General features: G+C 67.3%; 1 protein-coding gene across 1 annotated transcript; it reads left to right on the top strand.

Moving 5' to 3' along the window:
• The first annotated feature begins 7482 nt into the window (after nt 1–7482).
• LOC114805733 (translation initiation factor IF-2-like) lies at nt 7483–10619 on the top strand. The gene is made up of 4 exons (XM_029047635.1): nt 7483–7936; nt 8670–8865; nt 9849–9984; nt 10269–10619. Exons 1-4 carry the CDS (start codon nt 7483–7485, stop codon nt 10617–10619), a joined length of 1137 nt encoding a protein of 378 aa, XP_028903468.1.
• Nucleotides 10620–11729: the final 1110 nt, after the last annotated feature.

Here is an 11729-nt window from a genome sequence, read left to right as displayed (position 1 = left end):
AGGGGACTGGGGCCCGGAGAAGTGAAGTGACCCGCCCGGGGTCACACAGCTGATGTGGCCGAGTCGGGATTCGAACCCGCGACCTCCGACTCCCAAGCCCGGGCTCTCTCCGCCGGGCCGCGCGGCGCAGGGGAGGGAACCCGGGCCCGGGAGTCCGAAGGACCCGGGGCCTCGATCCCGGCTCCGGCACTCGTCTGCCGGGGGACCCTGGGCCGTAAGCCCATCAGTGGGCAGGGACCGTCTCTACCTGTTGCCTATCTGTCCGTTCCAAGCGCTCGGTACGGTGCTGCGCACATAGTAAGCGCCCAGTAGACGCTATTGAATGAGTGGACTGAATGAACTTCACTTCTCTGAGCCTCAGGTACCTCAGCCGGCAAACGGGGATCGAAGATGCGAGCCCGGTGTGGGACGGGGATCGGGTCCGTTAGCGGATGGAGCGCGTGCCCGGGAGTCAGAAGGACCTGGGTTCTAATTCCGGTTCTGCCGGGTGACCACGGGCAAGCCACCGCAGCTCTCGGGGCCTCAGCTCCCGCATCGGAGAAGAGGGAATCGAGAGCGCCAGTCCCACGTGGGACCGATCCGGTTGACTCGTACCTACTCCGGTGCTTAGATCAGAACTTATCACCCGGTGATCGCTTAACGGGCAACAGAATCATTACTGTTAATTTCCCTCTCTATCCCGGGGCTCAGCGCGGCGCCCGGCGCTCCGTCGGCACCGAATACCGTTTCGAAAAGAAGAAAGACGGTTCGGGAGCTCGCGGCTTCCGGCGTCGGCAGCTCCTCCACCGACTCCCCGCACACCGCCCAGTTCGCCCAACGCAGGAAATGGGCGGCGGCGCCCGTCTCGGGACGGGAGTTTGGCCGGGCTCACGCGGACGGGGGAGATTCCCGACGGGATGTAGGGTCACCGGACCACGCTCCCGGGGGCTCGAAACCGGCTCCGTAATAATAACCGTGGGACCGTTCATTCATTCGTTCGTTCGATAGTCTGGATCGAGCGCTTACTACGTGCAGAGCACCGCACTAAGCGCTTGGAACGGACAGGTCGGTAACGGGTAGGGACGGCCCCTGCCCTCTGACGGGCTCACGGTCTAATCGGGGGATCGATGAGCGCTCGCCAGGCGCCCGACCCTTAGGAGGGCGCTTGGCGCGCAGCGAGCCGTCCACCCAGACCGTCATCGGACCACCGGACCCGGGGAACCGGGCAGCGGGCTGCCGTAGTCGGCTCCGCGGGTCCCGCCGTCTCCGTGCCCCTCCTTCCTCCCGCCCCCGGCCCCCCGCCCCCCGGTGAACGAGGAGGAGACGTCTCTCTCCCCAAGGAATGCCCGCCTCAACCCCGTCTTCTGAGGCCAGACACGGAGAACAAAGGCCTGACACGCTGCCGAGAGCGTCCTTGGCTCGTTTTAGAGGCAGAATCTCCATGCGCCCCGCGGGAACTTCGAGTCCGGCTGGGGGGGAAACCTCCCTCTCCGTCCCCGCCGCCCTTCGTGCCGCCTCACCCACCCCTTCCGTTTTTCAGTCGGTCGGTCGTATTCCCGGAGCGAGCACCTGCTCCGTGCGGAGCGCCGCGCTAGGCGCCCGGGGGAGTACGCCGCGACGATGCAACAGACACGTCCCCCGCCCTCAGCGGGCTCACGGTCGAGAGGGGGACCTGGAGCGGCCCGGCGGCTCTCGGGCTCCGGCCACCGGCCTCCCGCTCGCTCCTTCCGCCGCCCCGCGCCCCACCGCCGCTCCGTGACGGAGGAGACGGGGAAGCGAGAGGGCGGCGCCCCGGCCGAGCCTCTCTGGGCCTCGCTCTCCCCCTCGGCGAAATCTGCTCCCCCCCCGCCCCGGATCGTGAATCGTATCCCGCCCGGCGCTTGACACACGGCGGCTTCTCGATAAACGCCACGACGCGTGACCCGCCGGGCGTCTCGGTCACCTTCGGGCAAGCGGGCGGCGGGTCCGTCCGGGGAGCCGACCCGGAGGAACCGAAAGCGGGGAGAAAGAGGGACCCGCTTAAGGCGGCGGGGAAGCCCGGCCCGGGAAGAGTCGCGCCGAGGTGCTGAGCCGGACGGGAGACGGCCGGGCCTCGGTCCGCCCCCGCCCCGCACAAGTTCTTACGTGACGCGGGATAGGCCGGCCCGGGCTTTATAGAGCGTCTTTCATCCCGGGCCCTCGAAGCGCCGGGGAGGCTGCGCCCCCCCACTGCAGCCCTGTGAGGTAGGTGGGCGGCGAGGGCTATTATCCCGTTTTATAGTTGGAAAAACCGAGGCCCCGAAAGAGATGAAATGCCTGGGCCCGGGGCCGCGGGTGAGTCAGGAGCGGAGCGGGAGGGAGGAGGCGAGGCCGTGGGGCCCGTGGGATCGGGCGGAGGGAGCGGGGGAGGCGAGCGGAGGAACCCCCGGCCTGGCCTGTGGTCCCCCTCCGTGTGTCCGTGTGTGGGAGCAGGGACCCGGGCGGACCTCGGCCTCCTAGTGATAGTAATAACCGTGGACTCGGGCGAGCGCTCGCTAGGTGCCAGGCGCCGTAATAATGATGATGTCGGTATCCGTTAAGCGCTTACTGTGTGCGGAGCACCGTTCTAAGCGCCGGGGTGGATACGGGGTCATCGGGCCGTCCCACGTGAGGCTCCCGGTCTTCATCCCCACTTGACAGATGGGGGAACTGAGGCACGGAGAAGTGAAGTGGCTTGCCCACGGTCACCCAGCCGACAAGGGGCGGAGCGGGGAATGGGGCCTCCACCGCCTCGGCCGCTGACCGAGTGACCTCGGGCGAGTCGCTTTTCTTTCTTTTTCTTTTTCTATAAAGGTATCTGTTAAGGGCTTTCTGTGTCCCGGGCCCTGTTCTAGCGCTCGGGCAGATCCGAGGTCATCAGGTCGGACACGGTCCCCGTCCTACACGGGGCTCACGGCCCTAACCCCCGTTTCGCGGATGAGGTGACCGAGGCCCCGGGAGTGACTTGCCCAGGGTCCCACGGCAGACAAGAGGCGGAGCCGGGACGAGAGCCCGAGGTCCTTCCGGCTCCCGGGCCCGGGCTCTACCCACTAATAATGTGGGTATTTGTTAAGCGCTTCCTAGGCGCAGAGCACCGTCCTAAGCGCTGGGGGAGATCCAGGGTGAGCAGTTTGTCCCACGTGAGGCTCACAGTCAATCCCCATTCGACAGACGAGGGAACTGAGGCACAGGGAAGTGAAGCGACTCGCCCACAGTCACGCGGCCGCCAAGCGGCGGAGCCGGGATTGGAACCCACGACGACCGACTCCCAAGCCCGGGCTCTTCCCACCGAGCCGCGCTGCCGGGTCACGGCTGCTTTTCCGGGCATTCAGTCGTTCAGTGGTATTCACTGAGCGCTTACCAGGTGCCGCGGCGGACCCCGGCGAGCACTTCCGGATCCACGTGTCGACGGGTAATTCTATTTCTACTGACGCCCGCTTCCTCGCTTCGCCGTCCGTCTCCCCCCCCCCCCCCCACGACCGTGCGCCCGTTGTGGGCAGGGAGCGTCTCTCTTCATCGCTCTGTTCTACTTTCCAAGCGCCTGGTCCAAGGAAGAGGTCAACGAATAGGACGGAACGAATGAACGCATAAATGGAGGAACGAACGAAGCGGCTTCTTAGCGCCTCGTGTCTGTCCCGGGCCTTCCCCTCGCCCAAGCCCTTTCCCGTCACGGCGGGGATCTCATTTCATCCTCACGGCGGCCCCGGGAGGCGGGCCGGGGCGGGGATTACCAAATAAATAAACGTCGGCGTTGGTTAAGCGCTCACGACGTGCCGAGCGCCGTTCTAAGCGCTGGGGGGGATGCGGGGTCGTCGGGTTGTCCCGCGGGAGGCTCGCGGTCCTAGTCTCCGTTTGACGGACGAGGTCGCCGAGGCCCAGAGGAGTGAAGCGACTCGCCCGCGGTCCCGCGGCGGACAGGTGGCGGAGCTGGGATTCGAACTCATGAGCCGTGCCCCCCAAGCCCGGGCTCTCGCCGCCGGGTGCCCACCCGAGGAGACCGAGGCCCGGGGAGTGTCGATTCTACCTTGAGCCCATTCGTGGTGATAACGTCTCGCTTCCGTCGCGTTCCGCTCCGCCGTCCGTCTCCCCCGATTAGACGGGGGAGCCCGGCGTCGGACGGGGACGGTCTCTATCTGTGGCCGAATTGTCCATTCCAAGCGCTCGGTACGGTGCTCTTCCCTTCCCTTCTCACTTCCCTTCTCTGGGCCTCAGTTCCCTCATCTGCCAAGTGGGGACGAAGACCGTGAGCCTCCCGTGGGACAACCCCGACGACCCCGCGTCCCCCCCAGCGCTCAGAACGGCGCTCGGCACGTAGTGAGCGCGCAACGACCCCATTTTACAGATGGGGTGACAGGCCCGGAGAAGTCAGGTGACCCGCCCAGAGTCACGCAGCCGACGGGCGGCTGAGACGGGATCCGAGCCTCCGACACCTCCGACTCGCAGGGCCGGGCTCTTTCGCTGTGCTTCTCTACACAGCCCCACGTGGGACCACCTGATCCCCCTGCGTCTCCCCCAGCGCTTAGGACGGTGCTCTGCACAGAGTAAGCGCTTAACAGATACCAACACTGTTATTATTATTATTACACGGGAGGGCGGGAGGGTAGACCTGTGGCGGGGGGTTTATCCCAGATCCACCCAGGCGTCAGGAGACGTGACCCCAGAGGGCTCCCCAGCCGGGCCGGGAGCGCAACAAGCCGAGGAAGATCCCTCCTCGTCGGGCTCCCTCCTTGGCCACGGCTTTCCAACCCCGGGAAAAATCCGGCGGGGCGTGTACGGCCGGGCCCTCGGGCTCCCGGCCCGGGGCCCGCCTCCGCCCGTCGGAGCACACGGACGTCTTTGTCGAGGCCCGGCGCGGCGGAGGCGAGGGCGGGAGTCGGCCGGCGGCCCTCGCGCCCCGGGTCCGGCCGAGGCCGGGCCGCCGGGAGCGGCCGTGAACGGGAGCAGCGGGGGCCCCGCCGGGGCATCGGGTTCCCGCCCGTCCGCGTCGGCCCGACTCCGCGTCCCTCTCCCCCCGCCCGGGTGGCCGAGGGAGAGGAGAGCGGCTCCGGAGTCGGGAGGACCCGGGTTCCGATCCCCGCCCCGCCGCGTGCCCGCTGGGTGACCTCGGGCCAGCGGCTTGACTTCTCGGTGACCCGGGCTCCTCTTCCGCAAAGCGGGGATTGAGACCGCGAGCCCCACGGGGGACGGGGACCCTGTCCAACCTGATTAGTCGGTATCCACCCCGGCACTGAGAACCGCGCTCGACGGCGGTACGCGCTTCACGGATGTCGTTGTCGTTAACGATAGGCGGAGAGGGAAATCTCCCGCCCCTCCCCCCGGCGTGGGGATCCGACGACGTCGAGGTGACCGGCAGCCAGCCCCCGACGTTCTCCGGGCTCGAGGGGGAATTCGGACAAGAGAGGAGCCCTTAATCCCGCGAGGGATAGGAAGCCATTTCTCTGGGGCGGGTTTTCTGGTTGCTTTTTTTTTTCAAGGGCCGGCGGAGGACGGTTTCCTGTTCTTAACTTCTTCTACGGTGTCTTTTACGCGATCGCTGTGTGTCGGACAGTTCTGGGCGCCGGGATGGGTGCCCGTTAATTGGGCCAGACGCGGTCCCTGTCCCAGGTGGGGCCGGCAGGCCAAGGGGGAGAGCAGAGATGGAATCCCCATTTCACAGATGAGGAAACGGAAGCTAGAGAAGAGAAGTGAGCTGCCCGGAGCCGGGGAATTTCATATATTTCTATGACCCTTTTTCGTTAATGAGGTGTCCGTCCCCTCGATTCTATTTATCGCTATTGTTTCTGTCCGTCCGTCTCCCCCGATTAGACCGTGAGCCCGTCAGTGGGCGGGGACCGTCTCTCTCTGTTGCCGGATTGTCCATTCCAAGCGCTTAGTACGGGGCCCTGCACATAGTCGGCGCTCAATAAATACTACCGAATGAACGAACGAGACCTCATCCCCCCACGTTTTCCCACCGCCGCTCCACCGCCCAAGAACTCCGTGAAGAACCGCGGCGCCTTTTCCGATCTAATAATGCTAATAATGATGATGTTGCTATTTGTTGAGCGCTCGCTACGCGCCGAGCACCGTTCTAAGCGCCGGGGTAGACACAGGGGAATCAGGCTGTCCCACGTGGGGCTCACGGTCTTCATCCCCATTTTACAGACGAGGTCACCGAGGCACCGAGAAGTGACGTGACTTGCCCAAAGTCACACGGCTGACGAGTGGCGGAGCCGGGCTTCGACCCCAGGCCCTCTGACAATCTGTAGAGAAGGTGTGAGGCGGGGAGGGGGGGACGCGGGACATCTGGCAGGGTGGCCGTGACGGTCCGAGTCGGTTTCCGCCCTGCTGCTTTGACCTCCCCGCCTCTGCCTTGGCGAGCCTCGTCTCTCCGTCGTCTCCTCCGCCCCCCCCTCTGGCCTCCATCCCTTGCCCATCCCGGTCCTCCTCGCCCTGCGGAGCGTTCATTCTGGCGTCGGGTGCAGAACGCTCTACTGGACACTGGGGAGAGTACACCACGACAGTAGAATTATTTTATTAATTTAGTAAATTTAGTAGTTTATTACCACTAGACTATTATAATAAGTAAACGATGACTAAAATAATGACTGTTATTATTTAGTGGTTCAGTAGTTTATTGCCACTGTCCTTGTCTGCCCGTCTCCCCCGATTAGACCGTGAGCCCATCAGAGGGCAGGGACCGTCTCTATGTGTTGCCGATCTGTCCGTTCCAAGCGCTCAGTGCAGCGTTCTGCACATAGTAAGCGCTCAATAAATACCATTGAATTGAATTAAGCAGACACATTCCCTGCCTTCAACGGGCTTACGGTCTAGAGCTCCCCGTGGGCGGGGAACACGTCTGCCAACTCTGTACTCTCCCAGTTGCTCGACGCAGTGCTCCGCACACAGTAACGCTCACGTTTGACAGATACTGATTCTCCACTAGCTTCTTCCCGCGACTTGCGGCGCACGACTACAGTAACAACGGTCGATCCCCGGGGTATTTTTTTAAGCGCTTACTATGGGCCGGGCGGTGTCCTAAGCCCAGCCCGTCGGCCCCGTCCGTCGGGATGGCTTCCCATCGCTGCCCCCGGCTCCCGCCGGTCCCGCTCGGAGCTCCACCTCGGCTGGCCCTGCTCCAGCGCCGCAGAAACGGGGAGGCCCGAATTATCCGAGTCCCCTCCTCGGCTCGGAATCCGGCTTAGGACGCGGGGCCTCCGGTGGGGGGTCGGCGGGGAGGCCGGGAAGGAGGAGAGCATCTTGATCTTTCCCAGATTCGTTTCCCAGAGCGCTTTCCCGGCGGTGATCTCGTCTTCATCCTCGACGACCTCGTGAGGTGAGGAGAACCTGGTGCTCTGAGCCCCCGTTTTCCAGACGAGGACAGCGAGGCCCAGAGAGGCTAAGTCTGAGCAGGAGGGAGCCCGGCGTTGGGCAGGGACCGTCTCCATCTGTTGCCGAATGGTACATTCCGAGCGCTTGGGGCGGCGCTCTGCGCATAGTAAGCGCTCGCTGAATACGATCGAACGAATGAATAAGCGGGACTTCCCGAGCGCCCCGTCTGACAGAGGATCGCGCTCCGCAGGTGCCGAGGAATACTCATTTTCGCCACGACCCCCCGGTGCTATTTGCCCCGGCGGGGCGGGGGGCTGGAAACCCGGCCTCCCGAGGCCCGGGCCGCCTCCTCCGGGCCCCGCCGCCTCCCCGGACCGTACCGAGCGGAGACGCATCCCAGCTCCTCTCAGCGGGTGGGCTGCGGGAGGAGACGCGAGCCCCAGATGGGAGCGCGGATTGCCCGACGGGCAGCGGGTCGGGATCTCGGGGGCCGCGGCGGATGTGGGCTGCGGTGTCCCCTCCCCGCCCCCCCCCGGCCCCTTCCCACGTCCCATCGGGGGCACCGGCCCCGTGCCCGGCGTGGCCGAGGCCCAGCGCCCGGCCGGGGCCCGCGGGAGGAAGCCGACCGCCCCGCGAGCCCCCGGAGGAAGTGGGAGGGAGAGGGGCTCGGCCCCAGGTTCCTTAAATTTCGCCACGTCGCCGGGGGAGGACGGGCGGCACGGGTTGCTTAAAAACGATGGGTTTTCGGCAATCGGCCGCGTACGATCGCCGCTCGGAACGCAGTCCGGGATCGGCTCCCTTCCGGAGACCCACGGTCGCGCTGCCGTTCGACTTCTCCGGGAGGTTCTGGGCTGCTCCTCCCCAGAAGACGCACACAAATCCTCTCTCTCTGTCTTTCTCTCCCTCTCCGTCCCCCAGCTGAAATGTCCGGCCGACCCCCTCTCTAGAATCCACCCCGCCTCCTGGGACCTACAGTCGCCGGTCCGCTCAAGGGCGGCGCGGTGTCGTGGACGGAGCCCGGGCCCGGAGGTCCGGGGGTCACGGGTTCATTCGTTCGATCGTATTTATTGAGGGCTTCCTGCGTGCGGAGCCCCGCACTCAGCGATGGGTTCCAATCCCCGCTCTGCCACCCGGCTGCCGCGTGACCCGGGGCGGGCGACCTCCCTCCTCGGCGCCTCGGCGACCTCGTCTGTAAAATGAGGATCGGGACCGGGAGCCCCACGGGGGACGGGGACGGCGTCCGACCCGATCGGCTGTGTGTCCGCCCCGGAGCCCGGTACGGTGCCCGGCACGTAGTGAGCGCCTAACGAAGGCCATCGTTATTTGTCACGGCCCTCACTCGGGGCTTCCGAGCTCCCTAAAACCCGTCCCGTCTTCTCCAGCGGGTCGGCGGAGGCGTGACGGGGAGGGCAAGAGGAAACGGGCCCACTTTACCGGCGCCCTCCGGCCTGCACGCGGAAGCTCCGTGGAGGAGGGGGCGCGGGGGAGCAGGGGCTGCTGTGAACACGTGCCCCGGGAGAGCGAAGCGGGGGCAAAAATGGACACGGTACCCGAGAGGGAGCGTGCAGTTATGCACGTGTTCGTCTTCCTCCTCCTGCCGCTTGTCCTTCTCTCTCCCCGCCCTTTCTCCTCCTCTTCTTCCCCTTTCTCCTCCCACCTCCTCCGGCTCCCGCCGGTCTCGGACTCTGCCCCCCGACGGGGACGGGGCCGCGTCGGATTCCCACCCGCCCGTTTAATCCCGGCACGTAGTACAGCGCTCCGCACGCGGCTTGCACTTCCTCTGTATCGCCGCCGCCTCTACCGTTCCTCCTCGCGCACGACGGGGCCCGAGGCCGCGACACGGATCCGGGCTCGGGAATCAGAATCCCATCTCTGACCTTCGGGGAACCCAACGGGACGAGAGCACCTGCGTCCCGAGCCCCCCAAATCATCCCTGCGGGAGCTCCGACGTCGGTCGATCGGTTGTCTCTTTCCTTGATAAGAATGATGATGTCGGTATCCGTTAAGCGCCGACTCCGTGCGGAGCGCCGTTCTAAGCACTGGGGTAGATACAGGGTCATCGGGTGGTCCCACGTGAGGCTCCCAGCCTTCATCCTCATTTGACAGATGAGGGGACTGAGGCCACAGAGAAGTGAAGCGACTCGCCCACGGTCACGCATCTGACAAATGGCAGAGCCGGAATTCGAGCCCGTGACCTCTGACTCCGAAGCCCGGGCTCTTTCCGCCGAGCCACGGATAAAAGCAGAGAGGGACGGACACGGTCCCCGTCCCCCGCGGGGCTCTCGGTCTCCATCCCCATTTCCCCGAAGAGGGAACCGAGGTCCAGAGAAGCAGGGTGACTCGCCCCGGGTCACCCAGCGGGCGGGTGGCGGAGCGGGGATTAGACCAGGCACCCTTTCGGTTCGCCGGGCCGGTCCCCCGAGGGCGTGTCGGCCCCCGAGCCGGGGGCACCCGGGCACAGTGGCCTTCCCTCGGCGAGTTTTATCTCGGGGCTCTTGGCAACGACTGACGTTGCCTTGGGAAACTCTCCCCTCCCACCGTAACCCTTCCCTCCCTCCCAGGGCAATCCGGCCCGGGCGGGATCGACTTTCCCGGCGACGGTCGCGGGAACGCCAGTGGGTGAGCGCGCAGGCACGCCCGCGGGGGTCCGCGCCCGCGGGGGCCCGCGCCCGGATGTCCGCCCGCCTGTGCACGTGGGTGAGCGTGTGCCCGGAGCTCCTCCCCCGCCGCTAGCCCGGAGGACGGTCGCTCTCCGGCCTCGGCGGAGGCGGCGCTTCTCTCTGACCTCGGCGGCCCCCGGACGACGGGCGAGAAAGTAGCGGACGGCGGCGCTCGGCCTGGACGCCGGCGTTAGGCCCTGTGGTTGCGTGTCCCCCCCCCCCCCCGCCGTCCCCCGTAAAAATAGTGAAGAGATGTTTTCGTAAACAGGAACCCGAGGTTTCGGTGACGCAACGCTCAACCCGCGCACAACCGCCGCCCAGCCGCCGGAGAGGCGACCTCCCCCGGGGGTCCCCGGCCGGCGACCGCCCGGGGGCCGGCTCCTCTCGGCCGAGGCCCGCCGGATGCCCCGCGCCGTCCCGAGAGGGGACGCGTCTCCCCCGGGCCCGGCCGAGGGGGCCCCCGGCCCGAGGTCCCCTCGGGAAGCGGGGGCGGCGGGCTCGCCGGCCGGGAACGGGGCCGGAGGATCCGAACCCACGGTTCCCCGCCCCGGCCGGGAAGCGGCCGACGACGGCGGGGGCGTGGGCGGCCTCGGCCGCTTTACCGAGCGCCGGCCCGGGCGACCGTCGCGGGCGGAGCGCCGCGCCGAGCTTAGAACGCCGCCCGGCGCGTAGTGAGCGCTCGACGGACGCCGTCGGCGCGCGGCGCCGGACTGGGCGGCTACCGCGTGCGGGGCGTCGGCCTGGGCAACCGTTGGTTCATTCGGTCACGTTCACGGGGTGCGGAGCACTCGGGTGAGCGCTCAGGAGAGCGCGGCAGAACAACGAGCGGACACGTGCCCCGTCCCCGATGAGCTCCCGGCCTAGAGGGGGCAGACGGACGTCGATCGAGATGAATAAATGACGTTCACGGGCGCCGTGGGGCTGGGAAGGGGGGTTGAACGAGGGGAGCCAGTCAGGGCGACGCGGAAGGGAGCGGGAGAAGGGGAAAGGGGGGCGGGGGGGCGCGGTCGGGGAAGGCCTCCTGGAGGAGACGGGCCTCCGGTAAGGCTTCGAAGGGAGGGAGGGTCGCCGTCCGTGGGATGTGAGGAGGGAGGGCGTCCCGGGCCGGAGGCGGGAGGCGGGCGAGGGGTCGGAGGCGAGAAGGGCGAGACGGAGGCCCGGGGAGAAGGTCGGCGTCGGCGAGGTGAGGTGGGAGGGGGCGAGGGGATGGGCGGCCCTAAAGCCACCGGTGAGAGGTCTCGGCCCGCTGCGGAGGCGGATGGGCGACGACTGAAGCTTCTCGACGGCGGGGGGGCGGGGGGGGGGGGGTGCCGCGTCCCGAGCGTCGTGCCCCGTCCGACTCCGACCCTGAATCGGGGCCCGGCCGGCCCCGGTCCGGGCGCCGCGGCCCCCTTCCCCTCCCCCGCGGGTCTCCCGGGGCGAGGTTCGGCGGCTCTCGCTTCCTGGAGGGGAAGGGCCGCCATCTCGGCCGAGCGGCCTCTCGGGTTTCACCCGGGCCCCCTCGGGGGGTCGGATGAGCTCATGTGCCCGGCAGATAGAGACGGCAAAGCTGCAGGCGAGCCAACCTGCGTCACTCCTCAGAATCCCGCGTCCCGGGGGAGGGTGGAGGAGCCCCAGGGGAGGTCAGGAAGAGCCCGGCGGCGGGGTCCCGGTCGACCCTCCGGCCCCGGGGCCTCCGGAGGCTTTCCCGGCTGTGCGCCCGGCCCTCGGACGCGGGAGGGACGCCGACCGGCGGGTGCTCCGTCTCGGGTGCGAGGACCGCCCCCCCCCCCCCCCCGCCCT

The sequence above is a fragment of the Ornithorhynchus anatinus genome, chromosome 19 (genome assembly GCF_004115215.2).
Source record: "Ornithorhynchus anatinus isolate Pmale09 chromosome 19, mOrnAna1.pri.v4, whole genome shotgun sequence".
Lineage (NCBI taxonomy): Eukaryota > Metazoa > Chordata > Mammalia > Monotremata > Ornithorhynchidae > Ornithorhynchus > Ornithorhynchus anatinus.
The sequence above is the reverse complement of the archived record's forward strand: the minus strand, read 5'-3'. Positions and strand labels throughout refer to the sequence as shown.